The following is a 25322-nucleotide window of genomic DNA, read 5'->3' as shown; positions in this document are numbered from 1 at the left end:
CACACACAGGTTTGTTTTTGTGAATTGTGGGGTCATTTCATAGGCGTAATGATTTTTATACTGTACAAACCGTATTTTCTCTCCCCCTACACTAACCCCTAACCATCACAGGAAACTGTGCACACTTTTACTTTCTCACAAAAACTCATTCTGTGTGATTTATAAGCCTTTTGAAAACTGGAGACATGGAGTAATGTCCTCATAAGTCACCTCTTCTTGTCATACCCCTGTCATTATACACATTTGTGTCCTGATATGTCACAAAAACACACACAAACTCTCTCTCACACACACACACTCTCTCACACACACACACACACACACACACACTTCTCCCCCACATGAGTGTATTTCTCTGGAAGAGTCGAAGGCCTTGTAAGGACTCGTGTGGATTGGATCTGCTCGCTCAGATGCGTCACAGGAAGTGGTTCCTCCTTCAGCTGGTGTCGGGGGGGCTGCGATGAAGTGAAGAATGTGCTGTTTGTGTTTGTTTTAGTCTCCTCGTTCTCCTGCTGTTTTCATCAAAATGAGCGCCGATAAATCATTTATAAGAAACACTGCAATATTCCATAAAACATGAGAATTGTTTTTCTGTCCCCACGGCAGACATTTGTTCTTAAGTTTTCAGACTTATCTACAGTCATTGTGCGTCTCCAGCGAACGCCTGAAGAGGTTTCTGCTCTTTCTGACTGTCAGGGTGTCGTTCGGCTCCAGAGGAGGGTTATTCATGAGCCGCTCTGTGCGGTTTGAACTGACCGATTACGGCTCGCTCTCCACAAACTGACCAGCGGTGATGCGCTCGGTCACATGATTGTATCGGTTCATTCATTCTCTGAGAGTCGAACCCGTGTTCTTACTGTTGCTTGCGCCACGCAGAAACACTTTGAGCTAAAATATGTTAATAAAATTTAAGTCAATATTTCAATAATTTAACAACACATTTGCATGTTCACAGTGGCCACAAATATTTTTTTAAGTTTTAATTGTATATTTTTTTCATTTTTATGATTTAATTCATTTTTAGCATGTGTTTTAGCTTATTTATTTTATATATTTATTTATTTTAATTTTACAATTTTATGCTTTTATTAATTTTAGTTATTTTTATTTTTGTTTTTATTTGAACATTATTTCATTTTAGCATTTTTACGATTAGATTTTTAGTTGGTGTTTTAGTTTTTTTGTTTGTTTGTATTTTTAAATTATTTATTTGTTTTAATTGTTTGTTTTTTTATTTAATTAATTATGAGCTTTTCCTCGACTCACGAACCCCGTTTGGGAAATGCCGATCAGCGAGTTCACAAACGTCTTTCACTGAAGTGAAGCAGTGGCTGCTGAGGAGAGATAGCTAGTTAGTTAATTAGTTTAGAGTTAGTTAATGTTAGTTAATTAGTTTGAGTTGGTTGTGGCTTCTTTAAAGTTTTGTATCTGTAACTCATGTGATCTTGTGTTCGGATGCTGGTGTTTGGGAACACAATCGTGTGAGACGCTTCTGGAGGAATTAAACCAAATCATTCTGATGACAGACTTTGACTTTCAGAACCACCAAACCAACATTTGAGATGCTGCGATGTGATTGGTCCACTGGTTAGTCCAGTTATCCAATCACATGAGTTTATGAGGGATTTATTCAGTAAATGTTTTTGCATCGTAGTTTATGCACACGTCTTCTTATCAAATAAATATGTTTATTTTGGTGTTTCCATCCAATGTTTTTTTTTATGTCATATCCCAGAATTCCCATAAACTCTGTGTGGAACACAGCTAGTGTCAGGGTTCAGTGATCTGCCGTATTTCAGCTGAATTAATGTGTTCTCGCTTTTACGAGCGTTCGGATTTTCCTGTCTGCGGATGTTCTTAAACATCACGTCTGTGAAGAATTAAGAGCCTCTCACACTCAGTGCGCCGGTCAGACTCGCTGAAAGCTTGAACTTTGACCTGGTGTGAGCATTCAAAGCGCTGTCAGTGATTCTCTGAATGCCGTTTGTGTGGCGTTCAGGAAACTTCAGAACCGGGTTTGACGCTCTTCGATGTGTGTTTATGGCTCTGATCTGTGAGTCACGCCTCAGTTCAAACACCATCATCATCATCATCATCATCATCACAGGATTATGTGAGCGTTTGGTGATGTTTACAGGATCTACAGAAGCTCTCTGAAGGATGAAAGGCTCCAGTGATCTCAGAACAGACTCTTATTCTCCTGCGCTTGGGTCGAAATAAGGCCAGAAACTCCTGGCGTTAAAGGATTTAATCAAACATCTTTAAAGGTGCCATCGAACGTTTTTTTACAAGATGTAATATAAGTCTAAGGTGTCCCCTGAATGTGTCTGTGAAGTTTCAGCTCAAAATACCCCATAGATTTTTTTTTATTAATTTTTTTAACTGCCTATTTTGGGGCATCATTAACTATGCGCCGATTCAGGCTGCGGCCCCTTTAAATCTCACGCTCCCCGCCCCCCCGAGCTCTCGACTATAATATAGTGCATAAACAAAGTTCACACAGCTAATATAACCCTCAAATGGATGGACAAGATGTTCGTCATGCATACTGCATGCATCAAATCATGTGAGTATAGTATTTATTTGGATGTTTACATTTGATTCTGAATGAGTTTGATAGTGCTCAGCGGCTAAAGCTAACATTACACACTGTTGGAGAGATTTATAAAGAATGAAGTTGTGTTTATGAATTATACAGACTGCAAGTGTTTAATAATGAAAATAGCGACGGCTCTTGTCTCCGTGAATACAGTAATAAACGATGGTAACTTTAACCGCATTTAACAGTACATTAGCAACATGCTAACGAAACATTTAGAAAGACAATTTACAAATATCACTAAAAATATCATGATATCATGGATCATGTCAGTTATTATTGCTCCATCTGCCATTTTTCGCTGTTGTTCTTGCTTGCTTACCTAGTCTGATGATTCAGCTGTGCACAGATCCAGACGTTAATACTGGCTGCCCTTGTGTAATGCCTTGAACATGGGCTGGCATATGCAAATATTGGGGGCGTACATATTAATGATCCCGACTGTTACGTAACAGTCAGTGTTATGTTGAGATTCACCTGTTCTTCAGAGGTCTTTTAAACAAATCAAATTTACATAAAAAGGAGGAAACGATGGAGTTTGAGACTCACTGTATGTCATTTCCATGTACTGAACTCTTGTTATTCAACTATGCCGAGGTAAACTCAATTTTTGATTCTAGGGCACCTTTAAATCTCGTCAGATTCGTCCCGTTATGATCGATGAATCTGCGGCTCTTTGCGGGGCACACGTGATGTCAGGATTGGTGTAATTATTATGAAACGATCTGCTGCGTTTGAGCTGTTAGTCGAGTCTGATTTATTTGTGTAACAGTTTTCCAGCTTACAGACGATCATAATGTGAATGTTTATACTTTCTGAAACTTCTGAACATCTTCATGTCTTATAGTTGCATTCATCAGATTAGAGCTGTGTGAGAATATAGTGACAAACCGCTTTACATGAGTGTACTGTATGTGTGCAGATAATATTATATACAGTATATAACTATATATTTGATATACAGTTGGCTGATATAGATAGATTTGTGTTTGTCTCTCTCTCTCTCTGTGTCTGTCTTCAGTCACTTTGAATCACATTCCTCAGTAAAACATCATGACACATTCATGAAGGAACTCGAGCTCTGCTGTGAGATAATTATTTTCAGATGCTCACACACACACACACACACACACACACACACACACACACACACTGCATCTCAGGACTAATCGAGGTGATGATGTCATCAGACGGACGACACACCGACTGAACGTTACAAACAAAAGACAAACAGATGCATTAATATTCATTATTCTTCATGACAGAGAGAGAGAGAGTCTGTGAGGAAACTCATGTTTGGCTCGTCAGCTGAAAGCCAGAGGAGATGATGTCATGCTTTTATTACCCATGAGTCCTGCAGAACTGGACCTGAGAGCCAATCAGAACAAGAGAGCCTGAGGTCAGAGGTCACATGAGTGTGTGTGTAAATCCGGGAATAGCCTCATTTGTAGGAATGATTCATGAATAATCTGGTGGTTCAGTGTAAGTTTGATATTAGGAAAGTTAGTGTTTGTCATCATCAAAAACAGAAGACGTTCGTTCGCTCTGATGAATCTAATGCACTGAATCACTTCAGTTTGAGCTGCAAACAAACATTTGTGTTTCAAATTAGAAACTGAACAACTCTGTGCTGGAACGACAGTCAAAACAGCCTGCAGTGATTTCACACACACACACACACACACACACACACACACACACACACACACACACACACACACACACACTCTTGAGCAGTGAGATCATCAGCTCATATGGGTTCAGTTATGATGTCATTCTTGTCAGGTAATCAGCTGCAGGCCGCGAGAACCATATAAACATCTGGCTGTTTCTTTAAACACACACACACACACACACACACACACACACACACACACACACACACACACGTTATCAATCGCAGACACACAGTGAGATTCTGTGATAGTTCAGACACTCCGTCCATCTCGAGTGTTTTTAAAGATATATCAGATCCTCAGATCCGCTGCAGATAGTTTCACTGGAAGATCCATTTATGCCATTTTAATGAAACGTTGAGGTTATAATTAAATTTTTTTAATTAAATTAAAGAGAGACATGGTTGAATTGTTCTCTATAACATGCATTTTCAAAATAGATCCATTTGTTCATGCCAACTTCCAGAGACAGAAGCATTAGTGTTTCTGCTGTAAGTGAGAGTAAACCGTTCTTCAAAAGCATTCGTGAAAATATGATCCGTTATGTAGTCTTTAGTGAATGTGAGTTTTTCCACATTTAATCAGCAGTGTTGAGAAATACAGGCTTTAACTGTGATCAGTGAAGAACAGAGATGAGTTTCACAATTACTGTCATGATGCTTTGCTGTGTGTGAAAGTTCCTCGTATCGCGGTGAAGAGTTTAAACGAGTCGCTTCATGATGTTTTTAATGTTTGTGAGGATTATATTGATGAGTTTGTGGCAGGACACGCCGTCCGTCTGCTTTCTTCTGTTCAACTCATCCGGACGTTAAGCAGATGAGAGCATTGGTGATCTTACACACATGTGGCTCACACACACACACACACACACACACACACACGCCTTCGGCTCAGACACTTATTGTGATTCTATATTAAGGAATGGTTCTGTTTGTAGAGGACGAGGATGTTGCACAAGCAGCGGATGGTGTGTTTGTGTTCCCTGAAACAGAGACGAGGCGTCTGTCAGATGACTTCCAGATGACACACACACACTGACACACACACACACACACTGACACACACACACACACACACACACACAGACTCAGACTCACACAGACATGCAGACATGTGTGTGTGTGTGTGTGAGTGTATGTATACTGTATAGAGATACAATGAACCCGTCATAAAACATCTTATAAACACACTATTAGCTCATATTCCACCCCAAAATAAAAGAAAAAAGATCATAAATCTCCACAGATTCTCATGACTGTAGTGTGAACACAAATAGCGGCCTGTTATTAATAAAGTTTTATTCGTCATGGTAGTATTTGCTGTACTCTAATAAGCAGTATGCAGTACTGAACATTGTGAGAATGTAATGAGAATATAGATGTGAGAATAAGGAGAATTACACAAAAACAACTAATGAGGATTATATGTGGATCATTCTGCAGAACTGGGTCAAAGTCAGAGCTGGAAACATCTTGAGAAAAATGTCCTTTTCCACAAATTTTGTTTGTATGCAAATTGTATAATATTCAAGATACACATTTCTAGTAATTGTGCAGTTAATTCTCATATTGTATGTTTTGGAATATTTTTCCTCTCCCCAAATTTGTCACTACCGAAACACAATAATAAATAATTTAATAAGAAGGGTCACATTGACCTATTGAGATTTTCTTTACATCTTCCTTATGAATATATTTTGTGCTGTTTTTTAAAAACAGTTTTCACAGGTAAATCAACAACAATTACAATTTTAACAATATTTCAAGTGTAATTTATGAGATTTGTTGTATTTTGAATCTTTCTTTGTAAAAGTCATAAAGTTTATCAAACTGATTTCAAAGTGAAGGATTCATTAGTTTGAATAAACATTGAACCAAACACTATAATAACATCTGAGTTGATTCAATTCAATATACTTTATTTTTGACAAAACATCTCATGTTCCGGTCGTGACAGTAATGTGTTGGTAGTGACCACATCACATGACACAATTTAAATTGCATATTAAAACATATTAAAACACTAATGATTTGCATAACTGTTCTAAAATTGTGTTTATTTCCCCCAAATAAATGATTATATGTTCCCTTTTGTCACTACCGAAACAATGATAACATGTTTCGGTAGTGACAATTTTCGATACTTTTGAGCCGCTCAAAGATGATAATCAGCACAAGATTATCTAACACAGCTCTGAACAGCTTTACACACATAAACACTAAATTGTATGGAAAAACACCCAACAAAGTTTGCTTAATTACAGAAAAAGGTGTTTGTTAGTGATGTTCCTTAAAGCTCCTCACAGATTTTCAGGCTTCTGAACACATTTAACTCAGAATGATGATGATCTGCTGTGAAAGAGAGGCTGTGAGAGGAGGAACATTTCCTGAAGTGTGTTAAAATCAGTCTCAGACAGTGACTCAAACACACACTGTTTCGGTAGTGACACGAACATGACCAATAAATGATGATTTTATATTTTAATCTTATTGATATTTTAAATATTATTGTGGTATTATTCAATAGATAATAGAAGGATCTTAGTAAACATCTAACATCTAAAATACTTGCTATTATCTAAAATGCTTTTTAAATGTTTGCATCAGTTCTGTAGAATGGCTCATATATGAAAATGATGTCACAAAAATCATGCTGGTCTTAAAACAGGCTTCATTTTCTTGATGTAAAACAATTTCTTTTTGTCTTTGATTTCGGAGGGAAATATGAGCCGCCGTTGAAAAAAGATTTAAAGGTTATGAAGTCACTGATTATTTAAAGAAACTCTCTCTCTCTGTTCAATTCAATTCATATATCTGTAGAAAAAGTACATTTTGTATTGCCAGTGCATTGAAAAAACATTGTTAGTCATGTAACAGCTAATGATCTGAGCCATGTTACATTTGATCCCTCTCTGTTTCACACACACACACACACACACACACACGGATGTTTCTGTGTGTTTTATAAATGTTAGTGCATTTTTCTCCCTTTGGGTGAATTAATGACTTCAAGTGAGGAAAACCAGAAGGAAATGTTGTAATCCAAAGAAAGTTTCTCATCTCTCTCTCTCTCTCACACACACACACACACACACACACACACACATGCTGCCTTCCAGAGCGCTGACATATAGACTGCAGATATTTAACACGTTACACACACATTAATCACACACACTCTCTGTAACACTCAAACAAACAGTTTTTCCTCAGTGAGATCTGTTCACACACACACACACACACACACACACACACACATGAGCTCATGGCTGTGAGAGGCTCCATATAAGGGCGTGCTGATGATGTCATGCTCTCATAGGCGTCTTCAGTCCGTCTCATTGTTGAGTTTCAGAGCTGGAATGTTCAGATCACTGACACACTGAACAGCAGCAGCGGCGGATGAACAACACTGACCAGGTACGACACACACACACACACACACACACACACACACACAGCCTGACTGGAATCACAGCGTTTGACTTGATATCACGTTATATGAGATGATTTAACTCGAGTCAATCTTTAGCTGATTGTGTTTTCCTGGTAAAACTTGCATTGCATCAAATCTGATGTTGTTTAAACTCAGTAGAAATGGAGCGAAGATCAGTGTGTTCTGATGATGATGATGATGATGATGATGATGACAACTGTTCAATCTTTATAATGTTGTAAAATGCAGAAAAGTGCTCACCGTCCACTGCATGCTGCATTCAGGGTTGATAATAAATGGAGAAAAAATTTGCAGATTTTGGAAAAGGACGAGATCATAATTGTTAGATGAACATGATCAGGTTACGCACTGTCATTAACTTCAGTCCTGTTATTAACTCGGGTTACGTACGGTTATTATCTTCAGTAGAGTATCTGCTGTTCCTGCACTTCACCTCACTAAACCGACCGATGTTGATCACGGGTGGTTCCCTTCTTTTATCTTCAACACAGTCTTGTTGTGGGTGTTTTTGTAAAGTTTAGTCCTTTTAATGCACGTTCAGTGTTTCTGAGCATTATGAGCTTTAATAATCCCTGTATGAGCAGATCTGATATGATGCCCTCTGCTGGACACAAACTTTACTGGCTGAACGTCAGATGTTTGAGTTGAGATGAGTCTTTTATCCCATAATGCTTTAATTATCAGCATTTGAGGATTGAGCTCGGCAGCGTCCATCTTGCGTTCTGTGCAACATTTCAGGACATTGTGCATTTTCACATATAATATCACACAAATGGCGTGACACACAAAAATGTTCAAGGCATTTAAATCGAGTTTTTCTGCGTTCTCTCAGATAGTCTTGAGATTTCACACACCCTTATTTATGACAACATTTAAATCCTTCTCGCAGGCTTTTCCAACTCTATATTAAAGTCCTTTTTCCATGGCGTAGACTTCTCCTCAGTTTTCTCTGTAAAAATCTGGGCTCTCGGGAGCGAGTCCAAGTCGATCGGGCGGTCCGAGGTTAAAACAGAGAAGGGACGGAGCGTTTGTCTTTCCTGAGCAGTTTTAGGCCCGTCGGACACTCGCGCTGCTGCTTTCTGATGAGCTCAGGCCTCGGCGAACGCCGTTTTTGCTTTCGTCATGTTGTCGTCAGCTCCGTGTCCATATGAGAAGCGACATGTCTTCAGAGTTTAATGTTTAGATTGATCACACTGTTTAATCCAGAATCTGTATCAGTGGTTAGAAGATTGAGAGTCCCAGTATTTACATGATCACAGAAGACGTGTCATTTCCTCTCGGGGGGGCTGCTGAGAATCATAGGTTGTGTCTCAATTAACATATTTAACTACACCGCTAAAGTATGCTCTTCAGTGGTGGGAAAGTACAGTGCGGCAGCATTGAGACATACTCCCATGCCTTAATACCACAGAGTCCTTTGTCTTGGACTGTTGCGTCAGGCTGAATTATTATTACTTCACTTTTAGCATGAATGCACACTTTAAATCCACTGAAGGCACATTTGGCATACTCTTTTAAATGTGCTATGTCTCCGAATGCACTGATTTTAATCTTGCATACTGATTAGGACGGATAGTATCTAAACTGCAGCACAGTGGTTGCATAAAACTATCATGCCAATAAATCACTGAAATGTGGCATCAGGTTTGAGCTTATGAGGTTGTAAATAAAAAAAACAAGTTTTAGGTAGTATGATCTAACACATGCATCATTCTCTCCTGCAGTATTTTCTGGCCCTGTGACGGCAGATAATGAGCTCGCTACAGCATTTGTGAGCAATTAGCACAATAGCGTTTCAATCTTACGCACTTCAACTTTTGACTTGCATTTCCTTCTGTTAATGGTGAACCACAAATGTTTAATGAAGTCACAAAGAGACCGATGTACACCACAGATATTTCCAGCATCTGTAGCGAGGATGGCCGGCTTGACGCTTTATGAATGTTCAGTCTGCAAGTAATCTCAGAGAATGGAACTGTGCGGTGTCATAAAGGAACACACTCGTGCTTTGGTTCATGTTCAGTAGGACACTGCACTGTGATTTATAATACTGTATTTTTAGAATCTGACTTTTATTTATTTTCTATCGTCGTTCTGTTATTATTAAGATGATTTTCCATTACTTTTAAGTGGCTGAAGCCACGTATGAGTGACACACACATGGAAGCATGTGGACACACTTTCATACACGAACCACTGACATCATCCCTGTCCACTGCTGGTTAGGAGCCTCTGAAAGAGGTTTTGTTTACATAGCCAGTAATGGCCTTTGGAGGAGGGGGAATTCCTTAAAATATAAAACCACTGAAGGAAGGTGGTGGTGTTCATGGGTGTGGGGGGGGACAGAGGAACCCCCTTATTAAAAGTCTTTTTCCATTTCCACTCTAATGTGCCTTCTGTAGTGCAGGTTGGCAGCTGCGTCCTGTAGTCAAAACACCCTCCACCGCTGGCGGCATTTGGGACCAGGGAAACTTGCGCCAGCCACCATGACCCCGCTTTCTGCATGACTTTGTACCTCTGGAACACACTGCCCCACTTTTAGTCTACTGGATTTTACTTGCAATTACACCTCTATATATCCTCATATGGCATGAACAAACATGGATACAAAGGTTCCCAGTTGAATAGTAGTTTACTTTCACTGTAGGCTATTGTGTTTCTATATCTATGTAAAACTGAGGTTTACACAAAACAGTCTAATTCACACCGCACCGACAGACGGCAACAGACACTTTGTCAGGTTTTGTCAAATCAGTGTGTTCCCCCGTAGGCATCTGTTAGCATTGGTTTCACTGATTGAACATGTTCAAATGCTGTTTTTCGGGTTGTGGAAGATCAGAGAATTGATACACTGTAATCTGGTGATTGTCTGTGTCGGCATCTGTCGGTGCAGTTTGAATCAGCATTTACAACAAACATTTAAAATGTTATGTTTTAAAAAAACAGGCCGTCTGTATTTCATCTTAACAGTCTTTTCTTATTTTCTTCTTTGTTGCCAGATTGAAACTGCTCATTGATCAGGAAAAGACATACCAGGAGAGAAAGGAAGAAGAGAACACTAAGAAAGTCACAAGTCTAAAGGACGAACTAACTAAGCTGAAGTCCTTTGCCCTCCTGGTGGTCGATGAACAGCAGCGCCTCGCAGAGCAGCTGACCCAACAAACAGCCAAGGTCCAGGAACTCCAGAATACTGCCACTCAGGCCCAAGACGAGCTGAGCTCCACCCAAACCCGGTTGCAAGAAGAGGAGAACAAAGTCCATCGCTTGGAGGAGGAGTTACGCAACCAGGCCTGCCATTTCCACCAAGAGCAGGAAGCCATGACTGCCAAACTGACCAATGAAGATGCCCAGAACAGACAGCTACGGCAGAAGCTCTCCGCACTCAGCCGGCAGTTAGATGAGCTGGAAGAAACCAACAAGACTCTGCACAGAGCAGAGGAGGAACTGCAGGAGCTACGGGATAAAATCGGCCGCGGGGAGTGTGGCAACTCCAGCCTAGTGGCGGAGGTGGAGGAGTTGAGGAAACGAGTGCTTGAAATGGAAGGGAAGGACGAGGAGCTGATTAAGATGGAGGACATGTGCAGGGACCTCCACAGAAAGCTGGAGAAGGAGTCGAGTCAGAGCTGTAGCTTAAAAGCGGAGGTGGACAAGCTGAATCACAGAATTATGGAGCTGGAGAAATTAGAGGATGCTTTTGGGAAGAGCAAGCAGGAGTGCAGTTCACTGAAAAGCAACATGGAGAAAGAGCGGACCATGACTAAACACATGTCCAATGAACTAGATGTGCTGAGAGTCAGAATCAAAGAGCTTGAGGCTACAGAGGTTCATTTGGAGAAGACGGAGTTGACACTGAAAGAGGATTTGACAAAACTGAAGACACTGACCGTCATGCTAGTGGATGAGAGAAAAGCTATGGCCGAAAAGTTAAAGCTGATGGAGGACAAAGTGCAAAACAGCACTGGCAAACTGCAGGCAGAACAAGACAAAGTCAACACTGTCACTGAAAAACTGATCGAAGAGAGCAAGAAAGCTTTGCGCTCAAAGGCCGAACTGGAGGAGAAGATGTGTGTTGCCACTCGGGAGAGGGATGAGCTCAAAGCTAAGCTGAAGGCAGAAGAAGAGAAAAACTGTGACCTTCAGTCTAAAGTCAGCATGATGAAAAAGAGGCTTCAATCACTGGAAGCAGTGGAAAGAGAGTTACTGAGGAACAAATCCAAAGAGGAGCACTCGAAGAGCCCAGGTCCTTACCGCTACCAGCAGGAAGACAACAAAGTGAAAGATTTGACCCAGGAAGTGGAGCGCCTCAGGAGGAAGTTAAAGGAGATGAAGGTGGTTGAGGGTGATCTTTTGAAGACTGAAGATGAGTTTGAATCCCTGGAGAAGAGATACTCCAATGAGCAGGAACGAGCAAAAGCACTGATGGAGGAACTGGAGATGTCCAGGAAGGAGCTGTCCAAGTACCAGTTGGCTGAGAAAGAGGAGTCCAACCAAGAGCACATCCTGTACAAGCGTCTGAAAGAGGAAGAGGCCAAATCCAGTCATCTCACCAGAGAGGTAGAAGCCCTGAAAGAGAAGATCCACGAGTACATGGGCACCGAGGAATCCATCTGCCGCTTGAAAACAGACCACACGACCCTACAGAGAAAACTCACCCAGCAAGAGGTCAGGAACAAAGAGCTGGCCAGAGAGATGGAGAACCTTACACGAGAACTGGAGAGATACCGTCGCTTCAGCAAGAGCCTGAGACCGGGCATGAACGGGAGACGTTTCTCAGATCTACAAGTCTCCACAAAGGAGGTGCAGACGGACCCAACGGAGAGCCTGTCCCCGAATTACAGGAATCTTGCACCGCTGGAACGTGCCCTGGTCAACGGCAAGCTGTACGTGGAGAGCGATCCAGAGGACGAGGCCAATTACAACGAGATCAACCTTACAAAATGCACTCCGTCGCTCATGAACAATGTCAACAATCTGAACAACAACATGAGAAGAGCAAGGGGCCCTTTCCTTAAGACTAGAGAAAGTCATCATCCAATGAATGGCAAGGTACAACCGAGACAGAACAGTAATCACGTTCAGCAGGGGGACGTGGTCCTCACACACAGTCCTGGGCAACCTCTCCATATCAAAGTGACCCCTGACCACGGGCACAACATTGCAACTCTTGAGATCACGAGTCCCACCACAGAAAACGCCCAGTCCTATACAAGCACGGCGGTCATCCCGACAAGTGGTGCCCCTCCAAAACAGCGAATCACAATCCTCCAGAACTCTTCGATCTCACCTTCCAGCAAGTCCAAGGGAACTCCTCCGGAGAGTCCCTGCAGTCCCAGCACTCCCGATCGCTCCATGTCTCCGCTCACCATGGCAGCCTATTCGCAAACTCTATCTTCCGAGTCCTGCGGATCGGTGACCCCAGACCGAGCCATGTCTCCCATTCAGATCGTGTCCGTTACCACTGGAACCCCTGACCGGTCAGAGCCGGTAGAGCTTGTGGGAGGTCATACCGTATTCCGTGTGAGCCCTGAAAGGCAGAACAGCTGGCAACTACAGAGGTCCAACAGCTCAGGTCCAAATGTCATTACCACTGATGACAACAAAATCCATATTCACTTAGGGAGCCCCTACATTCAAGCCGTGAACACCACGGGCAAATCCATCAGCCCCTATTACTCCCTCGGGCCAGAGCAAAGGATTCCAGTGTTAGCCAATGGCACTCCAGCCAAAGGCAACAACAAAATCACAAGCAGCATCGTGATAAAACCCACATCCAGTCCCATCTCACGGCCCTCACAAATTACAGTAAGTAACATCTGTGACTGACCCAAACCGGCTAGTGTTTGATTAGTGACTGTAGAACAGTGTGACCCCCTGATCTCCTCAGTCGTCGACCCCTGGCTCCGTGATCTACTGCTCCTCCAAACCCTCAGATCTGTTGTTCTTGACTGCAGTAGCGGCTAACCTGTGCAACTGTAGTTTCTTTTGTTGGTTTGATTCCTTTGTTTCTGTTTGATTAATAATGAGATGTTTATGTGCATGACATGTAAAACGAAAGCAGAGAAAACCACACATAACGAGAACACAAGCACTTGTGCTTTTTCACTTCACTTTGAGGTTAAGTGCACTTACTGTTTTTGCTAGATAGCAAATGATCCTGTACCATTAAAGTTCACTGATTGATATACAATTGCATTTTTGGTTTATTTTTCATTTTCCTCTTACATCTTATGTTGGGTTTCTGTTAATAATGAAAATGAGAATGTTAACAATAGCTTAATTTATTAGTTAATGCATTCTGATGAGGTCCACATGCATGATTTCATTTATCAGTTGCTTTTTGTTGGAAAACATTTAACCATTAATAAGACATTTATAGGCCAGTTCACAACGCCAACAAACAAGTTGGCTGTTGGCTTTAGAATTTTATGAAAAATAACTCATGTTCACACTGCCCCAACAGACACAGACAAACACTGATTGAACATGTTCAATCGGGTGAAAACAAACCCTGACCAACGCCAACAGATGTAACGCACTGATCCGACAATACCCAACAAACGTGTTTGTTGGCGTTTGTCTGTGTGGTGTGAATTGGCCTTATAAAGTAAATTATACCTGTGATAACTGTGAGAAAATGTGAGCAGAGTTTGAGAACGTTCAGCTCATTGTCTGATGTCATAGTTACTGGCCGGTCCACAACACCACCACCATCCGCTCTCACTGAGAGAATCCACAGTCTTCTGTAGTGATATCATGGAAAAGTCTCACCGTCTGCATGGTCGTTTGCTGCTGCATGAGATTTGACTCCAAAGAAAAACAACATTAAAGCTCTGCAGTGTGTAGAAAGTTAAAGCATTAACTTGAGGAGTTTGCTTGCACTGGTCAAAAAGGTTTTTTGAAACTAAATTGCTGTCAAACACACGTCTCTGCCTGTGACATTACAGCATGCTATAGAACATGTTCTTTTCAATGAATCTGCTCACAAACACAGACACAGAACTCGTGTACATGGACTATATCAAGCGTTAAATTGATTCAGGCTGGAATTTGTGCCGTCTGGAGTGTGTATCCTCTGGTTGTCTGGCTAAACAAACTGCCGTTCATGGAGGGCTCGAGAACAGCTGTGATTATGAACCGAGACGATATCTCATCAGCCCTGTTAGTGAATCACACTCAAGTACACACGCACTCGTTTAGCTTAAATCCATGCAGTATGTGCAGTACAGACGACAGTTACCAAGACACAAATGAGACGATGCATGATGGGACTGAAGGAATCATCTTCTTCACATTAGAGGTTCTCTTCATATGATTTGATCATCACTGCAAAAAAGACTTGTTTTCCAAAACATCTTATCTAAACATCCTTAAAACAAGATAGATTTACTAATTCAAAATGATTTTACTTTCAGAGAAATATAACAAGCTTTTTTCTTGTTTTAAGCATAAACTTCACAAAATTGTTAATGAGAAATCAAGACGTAAATTCCTGTCATTTTGCTTCTCCAGTAAATGTATCTTGTTTTAAGGATGTTTAGATATTTGTACTGGAAAACAAGACAGAAATACTGAGTAAGAATATGATTTTTTGCAGTGGACTTTTGGCTGATACATTTAGTACATTTATAGACCCAACCAGGGTCTTGTTTTCCAGCTCAGATATCGAAACATACTTAAATCAAGATATGTTTACTGGAGACGTTTTCTGAAAAATAGTTTGTGTTTAAAACAAGAACAAATATCCGCCAATGGGGTCAGAAAAATAAACTTAATTCAAAAATAAAACAAGATGTCTTCATTCTGATACATTTACAAGACTTCATATCTTCAGTCATTTTTGCTTCTCCAGTAATTGTATCTTCTCTGTTTAGATATTTGTGCTGGAAAACAAGACAGAAACACTGAGGAAGAACATCATGTTTTGCAGTGAAACCTGTGAAAAACGTCAAACAACTAATACTGTAGTTTAACTGTTCATAAGCCGGTTTAGTTGGTCTGCCAGCCAATCTTTAAGGCAAAAGCCTTCTAAAACATCAAACCTGACCCCTTTGTCCAGCTAAGATTAGTTCATGATCAATCAGAAGATCTACAGAAACTCAGATGTAGCAGCACAAGCGAAGGGAAGCGTTAAACAACAAAACTGTTCCTGTAAGTTCCTTCGACAGAAGAACGCGGTTGTTTAGAGGCGGTTCTCTCAGCGGCCCAAACAAAGGCCTTGTTTAGTTTCCATGGTGACAGCAGCTGCAGTGGAGCCGGCCGCTCGTCTCTGGCGCTGGAAGCTCCTGCTCGTTCGAGTCCAGAGGGAGGACACTTTTAATTAGCACTCATTATGTGCATCTACGTGCCCTCTGACTCGACCCGCATGCTGCGTTACCCGAGCCCAAAGCACAGCCTGACCCACATTTGAACATTTTTCATGTCTGACGTAAACCTGCAGGCTGCTGGTTTGGTTTTGGAGAGCTCAGTTAGAAAGCTCCAGACTTCAGACAGTGAGAAACACGTCTTCTCCAAATCCACTGCAGGAGTCACCGGACTGATTCTGCCGGACTGGATCTAATGCGTCTGTAGATGTGAGGCCTGACATGCTTTCTAAACTCTCCTGCGCTGACATCAGTCTCTGGCAGAGCGTTTGTGCTGATTGTGCAGGAATGAGATCCGTCACACAAACCTCAGGAGACGCTCACAGATGACTGCAGAAACACTCCTGTCTCTCTCTCTCTCTCTGTCTAACTTACACACTGTTCCAAACAAAAAACATCACATCTCAAACACATTCATCATTCTCCCTCCACAGAGTTTCTCAGCTATAACCAACTGGGTTTTTCTTTATGAAAAAAATCAAATGACAAATTGAACCATTTTCTTGCTAAGATAGAAAGCATGAAGTCTTGTGTCTGAACAGCATGTACTAGAGATGATGTGTGTTTGACAGCGCCATCTTCTGGCCATCTCAACACCACACAGATCTGTAGAGTCTCATTTCCAGGACCCTGCTAACAAAATACCTTCTAAGGATGGTTTGCTAACGTTCCCTTTATGTTATAAAACATTATTTCTGTTTTTGTTGTTATGTGAGCGTTAAGGAAACATTCCATATTATCATTCTGCAAACATTATTGGAACGTTACTTTTGAAAGTTCTCTGAATGTTCTGAGACAGGTAACATTTAAAAACGTTAAACGAACGTCCAACAAAAATGTTTCAGAAAAACGTTCCATGAATGATGTTTTTGTGCTAACGTTATCAAAGACCAGATAGTTCTGTTAGCATTACTGAAAGAACGTTTGTAGCTCCCTGTTAAGCCCTGGGTATACTTCGTTTTTTTACGAGTACACTAGTGTACAAACGCAGTCGAGCGCACAGCCTTGGAAAGTATACTTCATTTGAGTTGTACGCGTACACAGGCGTTTGACACTCTCGCCACGAGTTACAACCCATGTAAACATCTTTGTATTCTTTCATGCTAGAGTTGTACAAATGATGGTACTTTCTAACCTCTTCACACAATCTGGTCGCCTATGTAGGTCTCCATCGTCGCTGTAGCTCGCATGCGTTCCTGTCTGTTCTGTTTATGCAGTTTTTCTTTGACTACATGAATCGACACCCTCAGGGCACGGCTGCCACCTTGTGGATAAACTAATTACTGCAAAAAAAATTAAATGCGCATGTGCGACCTGCACGTACAAGTATGCGCAGTTACAAAAATCTGGCGGTGTGCGTACACTACGCGCATACTCTTCTGATGACGAAATTCGCGTCACACAGTGAGTACCCTTGCATACGCATAAAAAGTGAACTATACTTTGGGCTTTCAGATGGTTTGCTAATGTTCCCTTTATGCTATAAAAATGTTGTTGTTATGTGAACGTTAAGGTAAAATTCCATATTATCATTCTGCAAACTATTATGGGAACGTTTTGCTTTCTCTGAATGTTCTGAAACAGGTAACATTAAAAAAACGTTAGACGAACGTCCAACTAAAATGTTTCAGAAAAAGGGTTCCATGAATGATGTTTTTGTGCTAACGTTTTGAGAACATTATTAAAGACCAGATACATTCTGTTAGCGTTACCGACAGAACGTTTGTGTATAACTTTGAGAGAACGTTCTGAGAACGTTTCCTGTTAGCCGGGTCACTGAACACTGTCAGAACTGCTCATATGTAGCGACTGATCGAGCTTCTTTCTGTTTGGATCCCGACAGATGCCTCTGGAATCATTCCGGCGTTCTGGACCGACCAGGATCCCCAAACCCAAAGGCTGCAGTGCAGCGAAAGCCGTCCAAACCCCACTGAACTCTGGGAAATGTGTGTCTAATAACAACCTGAACATGATGAACCAACCTACCAAATCATGAGTGATATGTCCGAGGAAAGATGTTTTATGTTTATTGTCTTTCACTTTATTTGATCACTTTTGGTGCTGTAATGAGACTTCTTATCATATTCAGAAAGACACTGTGATAAAACTCATCCTGACCATCGCTAATCTTTCACTTTATGGTGCTGAACTTTGCTCTCTCTTTCTTTTTTCTTTAAATTTGACAGAACTCAGTTATTGTACTCATTAATTAAGCTGGTAGTAACGTAGAGAAATGATGCACTTGTCATATGAAGTATTTTTGATGTATGAGATCTGGATGTTAATAAAAAGACTTTTTATATCTTGCACATCAGATTAAGACTGAATGATTATGATTATTACATTAGTTTCATAAAATTATTATTTATAACTTCGAGTTTAAATCAAATACTCACAGTCTGATCGATACAGAGCTTCTACGACGCAGCACTGACGTCCAACCAATCAGAATTCAGCGTCTCCACAGCATTGAGCCAATCAGAGCGTAGGAAACGGAAGCCCCGCCCGCGCGGTAAATGCTGTGCGCGGGCTCCGGCTGATGAATGAGAGATGAGCGCGCGCACACTATCAGCTCCGAGAAGAAACTTTTCTCTCATGTTTATTGATTAATTTCACTAATGTTATTTAGTCCTTTTTATTTATTTAGTTTCCCTGAGTAGTTTATGGCGCGATACTGAAGGATATTTTAGCTTCGCGCTGAAAAACTGAGAGATTATCGGGCGATTCCAGCAGGAAGAGAAGAAAGAGTTTAAAATGGCAGATGAGTCTGATCAGAGATCAGTGTTAGTGGAGATCCCAGAACCACAGGCCAAAATCACAGGTGAGAACAACATCATCATCATCATCATCATCATGAAAGTCACAGTAAATCTCCAAAACTCAAAGAAATGTGACCCAAATTCAGTGTCCAGCTGTTACTGTGATCTCTGATGTCACTCACTGTTGGTGATATTTTTCTTATCATGATGTTATAATCATGGAAATTAATACACTTTTTGTAAGATCATGCAAAAACACCAAGATTTTTTTTTTTTTTAAATCCTCATCCAGTCTTTAGGAGCAACAATATGAAAAATATGAATGTTCTGCCTTTGTTCATGAAGATGATGATGATGATGAAGGTCTTTCATGTTTTCTTGTTGATTCATTGATTTATTTCACCTCACATCTGCTTCATGTAGAGATTTTAGTAGTTTAAATCAGGGGTTTCAAATTGGAGAAAAGTTTAGAGGAAAACAATCTCTGAATGAATTAATAAATGCTTTTCATTTAAAATAAGTTAAAGGTGCAATATGTAAGATTTTTACAGTAAAACCACTAGGCCAGTGTTATATATTGTGTTCACTTGAGTACTTACAATATCCCAAATGTTTCCAACTATTTGTAAATCATGAGAAAATTGCAAATTTAACCAAGGCTGCGGGACGTGTGAGTCGTCGCCTGTCAATGCCGCTTTTATTTTGTCGAAACCATGAAAACACCAAAGACGCTTTAATATTTATGTTTTAATAGACAAGAGAACAACTGTTTTGATATATTTATAGACAGAAAACAAATTATTATTATTATTATATAGCTCAACACGTTTAGTCTTATTGTTTAAATCTAATTTTCTTGATGTTTTGCGAGTACCATGCTTTACCATGCCTCAGAGAAAAACACTATTTTGTGAAGTAGCTAACATGGCATAATCAGATGCAGCTTTATTTTTAGTAACAGTAATACAGCATTTTCTCCATCATACAATACGTTTTAAAATTAATTGCATGTCATTTATCAACACAATCATCCAGCATTTAATATGATATTGTAAAATCGATCTATCTTACTGCAGTGTGTAACAGTGTCTCACAGCAGCCGCCGAGCGAACGCTCAGAGTAACGCTATAACATCATTTTCAACACTCTCAAATGTATCTAATATGATAAACAGAGCTGCGTTACCTCATACTCATGACCGGAAAAGGCGACTGTGTCATAATAAAAGTCCCGCTGCTCGTGAGGCGTGTGTTGATCAATCGCTCCAGCTCCTCGTTCAGCTCCACAACACTCGCTCCTGCTCTGCTTCACACTACAGTAACGTTAATAATCGCATCCATGAACATGATTTCTTCACGAGTCCAATCCCTATTCTTTTCCACCGGCTGTGAGGTGAAGATCACATGTCCCAAGATTCCGCGCTCAAACTTGCCGTCAACTTTGTTTTGAATAGACCTCTAGCGGACAGAAATCTCACATACTGCACCTTTAATGCTTTTGTTTTAAATAATTAAATTGATTTATATACATAAATATAAAAAAGCTTGATTTAAATGACTGAACAATAAAAAAAATTTAAATAAAGAAATAATACATTACAGTAAAGTAGTATAGTGAGTAAAAAAAACATAATGTAACGTGACAAAAACCAAATAATATTTTATTCATGTTTAGAATAATATATAATAATAAGCTTTTCATACTATAAATTGGGTCTTTATACATGAAAATATACATCTGTCTTTTAAATCGTAGAATTGGGGTCCCTGTCGATCACATTTGGGGATTTAAAACATTGAAAACTGGTTTAAATCCTTCATAAGTGAACTTCTCTTCCCCATAGGATGTCTGAGAAGATCCTACATGGATATCCTGTGTTCCCGTCTGTCTGCCGGCTGCGGCGTCAAACACGCGTGTGAGTTAGCGTGTGAGCTGTGCTCGCGTGTGTCCGTCTCGTGACATCAGCGGCGAGTGATTAACGCTCTTCTCTCCCGCAGGTTCGCGGCGGCGGCGGACCGGAGAGCGACTGTACGAGTGTCAGACGTCCGTCTCCAAGCAGCTGCTCGACAGTCTTCTGCTCGCCGAACAGGTGAGACGCACACGGCTGTCGTTTATCAGTTCAGATACGTGCCATTTTTAACGTGTATTTGAACTGCTGTGTATGTGAACTGTACTGTGGGACGTCACTGTCACATGACCCTCTGATGCTGACTGAGTCTCTTGATGGTCTCAGTCTGTTCAGATGGCGTCCGGCTCGCTCACGTCTGACCTGAAGCTCTTACTGCAAGATCTGCATCAGAAGAAGACCAGCGTCTACAGATCCATCCCATATTCCCGCCTCGGCTCCAACCGGGACGCCCACTGCTTCAGGAAAGCTCGTCCGCACCTAATGGCATTCAAAGTAAGAGCGGAGACGTGCATGATGGGAGTTCGTTCACTCCGAGCAGAATGAGTATTTAACGTTTCTGTTGATGTCTCGCAGCGCTCGTGTGAGGAAGGAGGCCGTTTGCTCCTGCGGAGCGGCGAGTGGGAGAAGCTCCTGGAGTTTGTTCAGGCCGCGTGTCGGTTGGCCGGCGATCTTCCGCAGTGGGAGACGAGCGGCCACAACGCGCTACGAGAGCGCTGCTTTAACACGCTAGCAGCGTTCTGTACTGCAGCGCTGCAGAAACACCGACCCGCCGCTCGAAGAGCCCGAGGACTCCTGCGCAGGTCAGCTGACACACACACACACACACACACACACACACACACACACACACACACACACACTCCGGTCACACTCGTCAGTCCGCTCTGACCCCTCTTGTTGTTTCTGTAGGTTCAGAACGGCTCCGGCGTCGAGGAGCGCGATCGGTCCGTGTCTAGAGGAGCTGGAGAAGATCATGCAGGAACATCAGAGCCAATCACAAACACAGATCCACCCCTGAACGACGGTCATGTGACACAGGACGAACCACTGGAGCACGTGACCCGTCCGTCAGGCCGTTAGCGCTCACAGGACCCAGAATTCCTTGCGACGGCCAGAGTGTGGACAGGCTGATTACTTGAACTTGTGTGTTTTGCGCTGAATGCTGCGGTTGTAAATATGTTTGTGTTTGTCGCGTCTGTCAGTGCTGCACTTTTAAATGTCTCGATCGTGAAACAGACGGTAATAAAATCATTTGTTCTCTCTTAAAGGAATATTCTGCTTGTCTTGTTGTGTTTGTGCTGATCATCACAGACAGCGAGTCTGAACAAACACAAGATGCTCAAAGTGCTTCTAATGAAGAGGAGCGTGAGCTTCATCCTGCTGTTCTGAGGTCAGTCACAGGGTGGCAGTCATCACACACTCCATCTGTCTGTGAGGAAATGTTTCCATAAACCAGTGTTATTTTACTGACATTGAAACACTTATCATTATACTGTAGATTTAGTAAAATCTGGTAACACTTTATTTTGATTGTCCTTCAGACATTCTGTTGACTGTAAGTACTGTAACTTTGCACATGTCAACTTACTCTACCAACCCTGACCAACTGTCCACTAATTACTAATGCTCTAATGAGAGTTAGTTGACGTGTAGATGCAACATTAATTACAGTCAACAGAATGTCTAAAGAGTGTAAAAAACTAAGTGTGTTTTTAAGGAATCCGCTGTTCAAATTTAATCTCGTCAACGTTAGACTGAGTGACAAAAAACTAATGGACAGATTATGATGATTATTAATAACTATTTTTCATCTTGGCATGAAATGACACAGAACTAGTTTCTGATACGACAGCTGAGGGAGAGATCTGACCTCTTTCTTCTGACTGCTGCAGTCAATCTCTCTGTTTTCTTCTGCTGGAAATTCTGCCATGGGACTTTTCTGAGCTTGTGCTATTGCAGCAAATCAAAGTGCAAAAGTCACATTTGCTGTCATGTGTTCACCACTGTAGAGGTTTATAATTTACTGAAATACTAATGCTCAGGGGCGTCACTAGGCCCATTTTAGGAGGGCTCTAAATTTCCACCCAGACCCCTAAAAACATGCGATTAACTCTGTACTATGTACACTAATTCGTAACACCTCAGTCCTCTTTAAAATGAATGAAACCGGCGACAGGCTTCGGCCTAAATGGCATAAATGAATTTTACAAACCATGATGTGGAAGCAATTCAAGACAGTAAAATCTGGGCTTATTTGTTTATTTATTTTATGAAATTCCTTTTATCTAAATGTCTTTGTGAGTTTAACTATAAAAATAGCTGTAAAAAAATGAAACAAATTTGCACAGTAAAATACCGTAAAAACAATGGGTAATTTTTTTTAATTTTATAAAACCATGGGTAATTTTATTTGTCATTTTCAAGAAAGTAGCCTATTGGCTACTTTCTCAAAAATTTAGTATTTTACTGTGCAAGTTTGTTTTTTTACAGTTATTTTTATATATACTCTTGTTATACTTCATACTTTAGTGCAATAAAAATGCTAAAATTTGTTATATTAATTTTATAATAAATCTGAATGTAAAATGTGAAAAGAACTATAAAAGGGAGTGGAAATGGAAAATGAGTTAATGTGTGGTCCTCTGTCGCCATCTACTGGTTATAGTGATAATTTCATGTCATTTTCAAGCTAAAAGTGTTTGTTTTCCACCAGGTGACAGAAATCCTCCACTAACGGCACATTTTCCATGTTGTCTCCATGAAGGAAAATGAGAGATGTAGATTTCTTTAAAGATAATTTTACTGCACAAATGTAGAGTTAAAAAAATAATAGTGTTTAAAACATCATGTGTTATATATATATATATATATATATATATATATATATATATATATATATATATATATATACAGTACAGTCCAAAAGTTTGGAACCACTAAGATTTTTAATGTTTTTAAAAGAAGTTTCGTCTGCTCACCAAGGCTACATTTATTTAATTAAAAATACAGTAAAAACAGTAATATTGTGAAATATTATTACAATTTAAAATAACTGTGTACTATTTAAATATATTTGACAAAGTAATTTATTCCTGTGATCAAAGCTGAATTTTCAGCATCATTACTCCAGTCTTCAGTGTCACATGATCCTTCAGAAATCATTCTAATATGCTGATCTGCTGCTCAAGAAACATTTAATGTGTACAATTGTACAAAATATTTGTGTACAATATTTTTTTTCAGGATTATTTGATGAATAGAAAGTTCAAAAGAACAGTGTTTATCTGAAATCTAATCTTTTGTAACATTATAAATGTCTTTACTGCCACTTTTGATCGATTTAATGCGTCCTTGCTGAATAAAAGTATTCATTTCTTTAATTTCTTTTCAAAAAAATAAAAATAAAAATTCTTACTGACCCCAAACTTTTGAACGGTAGTGTATAATGCTACAGAAGCTTTGTATTTCAGATAAATGCTGTTCTTTTGAACTTTCTATTCATCAAGGAATCCTGAAAAAAAAAAAGTACACAACTGTTTTCAACATTGAAAATAATCATAAATGTTTCTTGAGCAGCAGATCAGCATATTAGAATGATTTCTGAAGGATCATGTGACACTGAAGACTGGAGTAACGATGCTGAAAATTCAGCTTTGCATCACAGGAATAAATTACTTTGTGAAATATATTCAAATAGTACACAGTTATTTTAAATTGTAATAATATTTCACAATATTACTGTTTTTTACTGTATTTTTAATTAAATAAATGTAGCCTTGGTGAGCAGACGAAACTTCTTTTAAAAACATTAAAAATCTTAGTGGTTCCAAACTTTTGGACTGTACTGTATATATATATATATATATATATATATAATTATACCCACATATTGCCAATCTAGACAATTACAGTAATATGAAGTTTATCTATATTCTTAATGAATGTTAGCTTTTAGAAATGGCGTTCAACCACCCAAACCCAAGCCGCTGCTCAGACTTACATCTCAGCACTCAGTATGCAGTAAATGCACACATTGATATGGAGGTGAAATGCTCTGATCCGGTTCTCTGAAGCAGAGCTGATGATGATACACACTTTCACTCCATCACAGAACAACGACCTTCAGTTTCTGGACATGAAACACGCGGCTCAGCTGAAACAGATGTCTCTCATCTCACTGCGAGAAATAGCTGATCTGCCTCTGTTTGTCTGACACGGACAGATGTCCAATAACAGTGTTCAAGTGTCCGTCTGTGATCTTCTGGCTCTTCTAATGAGCAGAAATTAAGCAGCACATCCGAGGAGGGTCTGAAAGCGCAGCAGCGTGTCATTAGAGAGAGCTGCAATTTCTGCTGCATTCATTAAAGCGGCTCGTCGTTCCATGAGTACAGACAATGTGAACGTGACGGGCATCAGAGCCGCTCCTGCTGCTGTTCGTATCTGTGTGTGTGTGTGTGTGTGTGTGTGTGTGTGTGTGTGACGAGTGTTTCTCTGACGGAGCGTCGTGTTGGTCTCTCGCTCCGAGTGGGTTTCTCTCTGTAGTGAACGGGAGCAGCAGGAAAACCA

The 25322-nt window shown here is 40.4% G+C and overlaps 2 protein-coding genes across 3 annotated transcripts in view; both read left to right on the top strand.

Moving 5' to 3' along the window:
* filip1l (filamin A interacting protein 1-like) overlaps positions 1–18397 on the top strand; it is a 36843-nt gene extending 18446 nt beyond the window's left edge. Inside the window, exons 6-7 of the mRNA XM_048171927.1 lie at positions 10728–13530; positions 17932–18397. Of these exons, the coding sequence (XP_048027884.1) occupies positions 10728–13530; positions 17932–18084 (2956 nt within the window). The 3' untranslated portion in view covers positions 18085–18397. The remainder of the gene's footprint in view (positions 1–10727; positions 13531–17931) is intronic.
* Positions 18398–18524: 127 nt separating this feature from the next.
* On the top strand, positions 18525–22027 carry LOC125256176. 2 transcript variants are annotated; one of them, XM_048171930.1, is made up of 6 exons: positions 18525–18909; positions 20691–20762; positions 20845–20936; positions 21090–21248; positions 21330–21556; positions 21666–22027. In XM_048171930.1, exons 1-6 carry the CDS (start codon positions 18843–18845, stop codon positions 21772–21774), a joined length of 726 nt encoding a protein of 241 aa, XP_048027887.1. In that variant the 5' UTR covers positions 18525–18842; the 3' UTR covers positions 21775–22027. The 2 variants fall into 2 exon arrangements, with proteins under 2 accessions (XP_048027887.1, XP_048027886.1); XM_048171929.1 differs by having other exon boundaries at positions 21081–21248.
* The last annotated feature ends 3295 nt before the right edge of the window (positions 22028–25322 follow it).

The sequence above is a fragment of the Megalobrama amblycephala genome, linkage group LG21 (assembly GCF_018812025.1).
Source record: "Megalobrama amblycephala isolate DHTTF-2021 linkage group LG21, ASM1881202v1, whole genome shotgun sequence".
In the NCBI taxonomy this organism is placed as follows: Eukaryota; Metazoa; Chordata; class Actinopteri; order Cypriniformes; family Xenocyprididae; genus Megalobrama; species Megalobrama amblycephala.
Note: the sequence above shows the minus strand (reverse complement) of the source record. Positions and strands in the feature narration are given on the sequence as shown.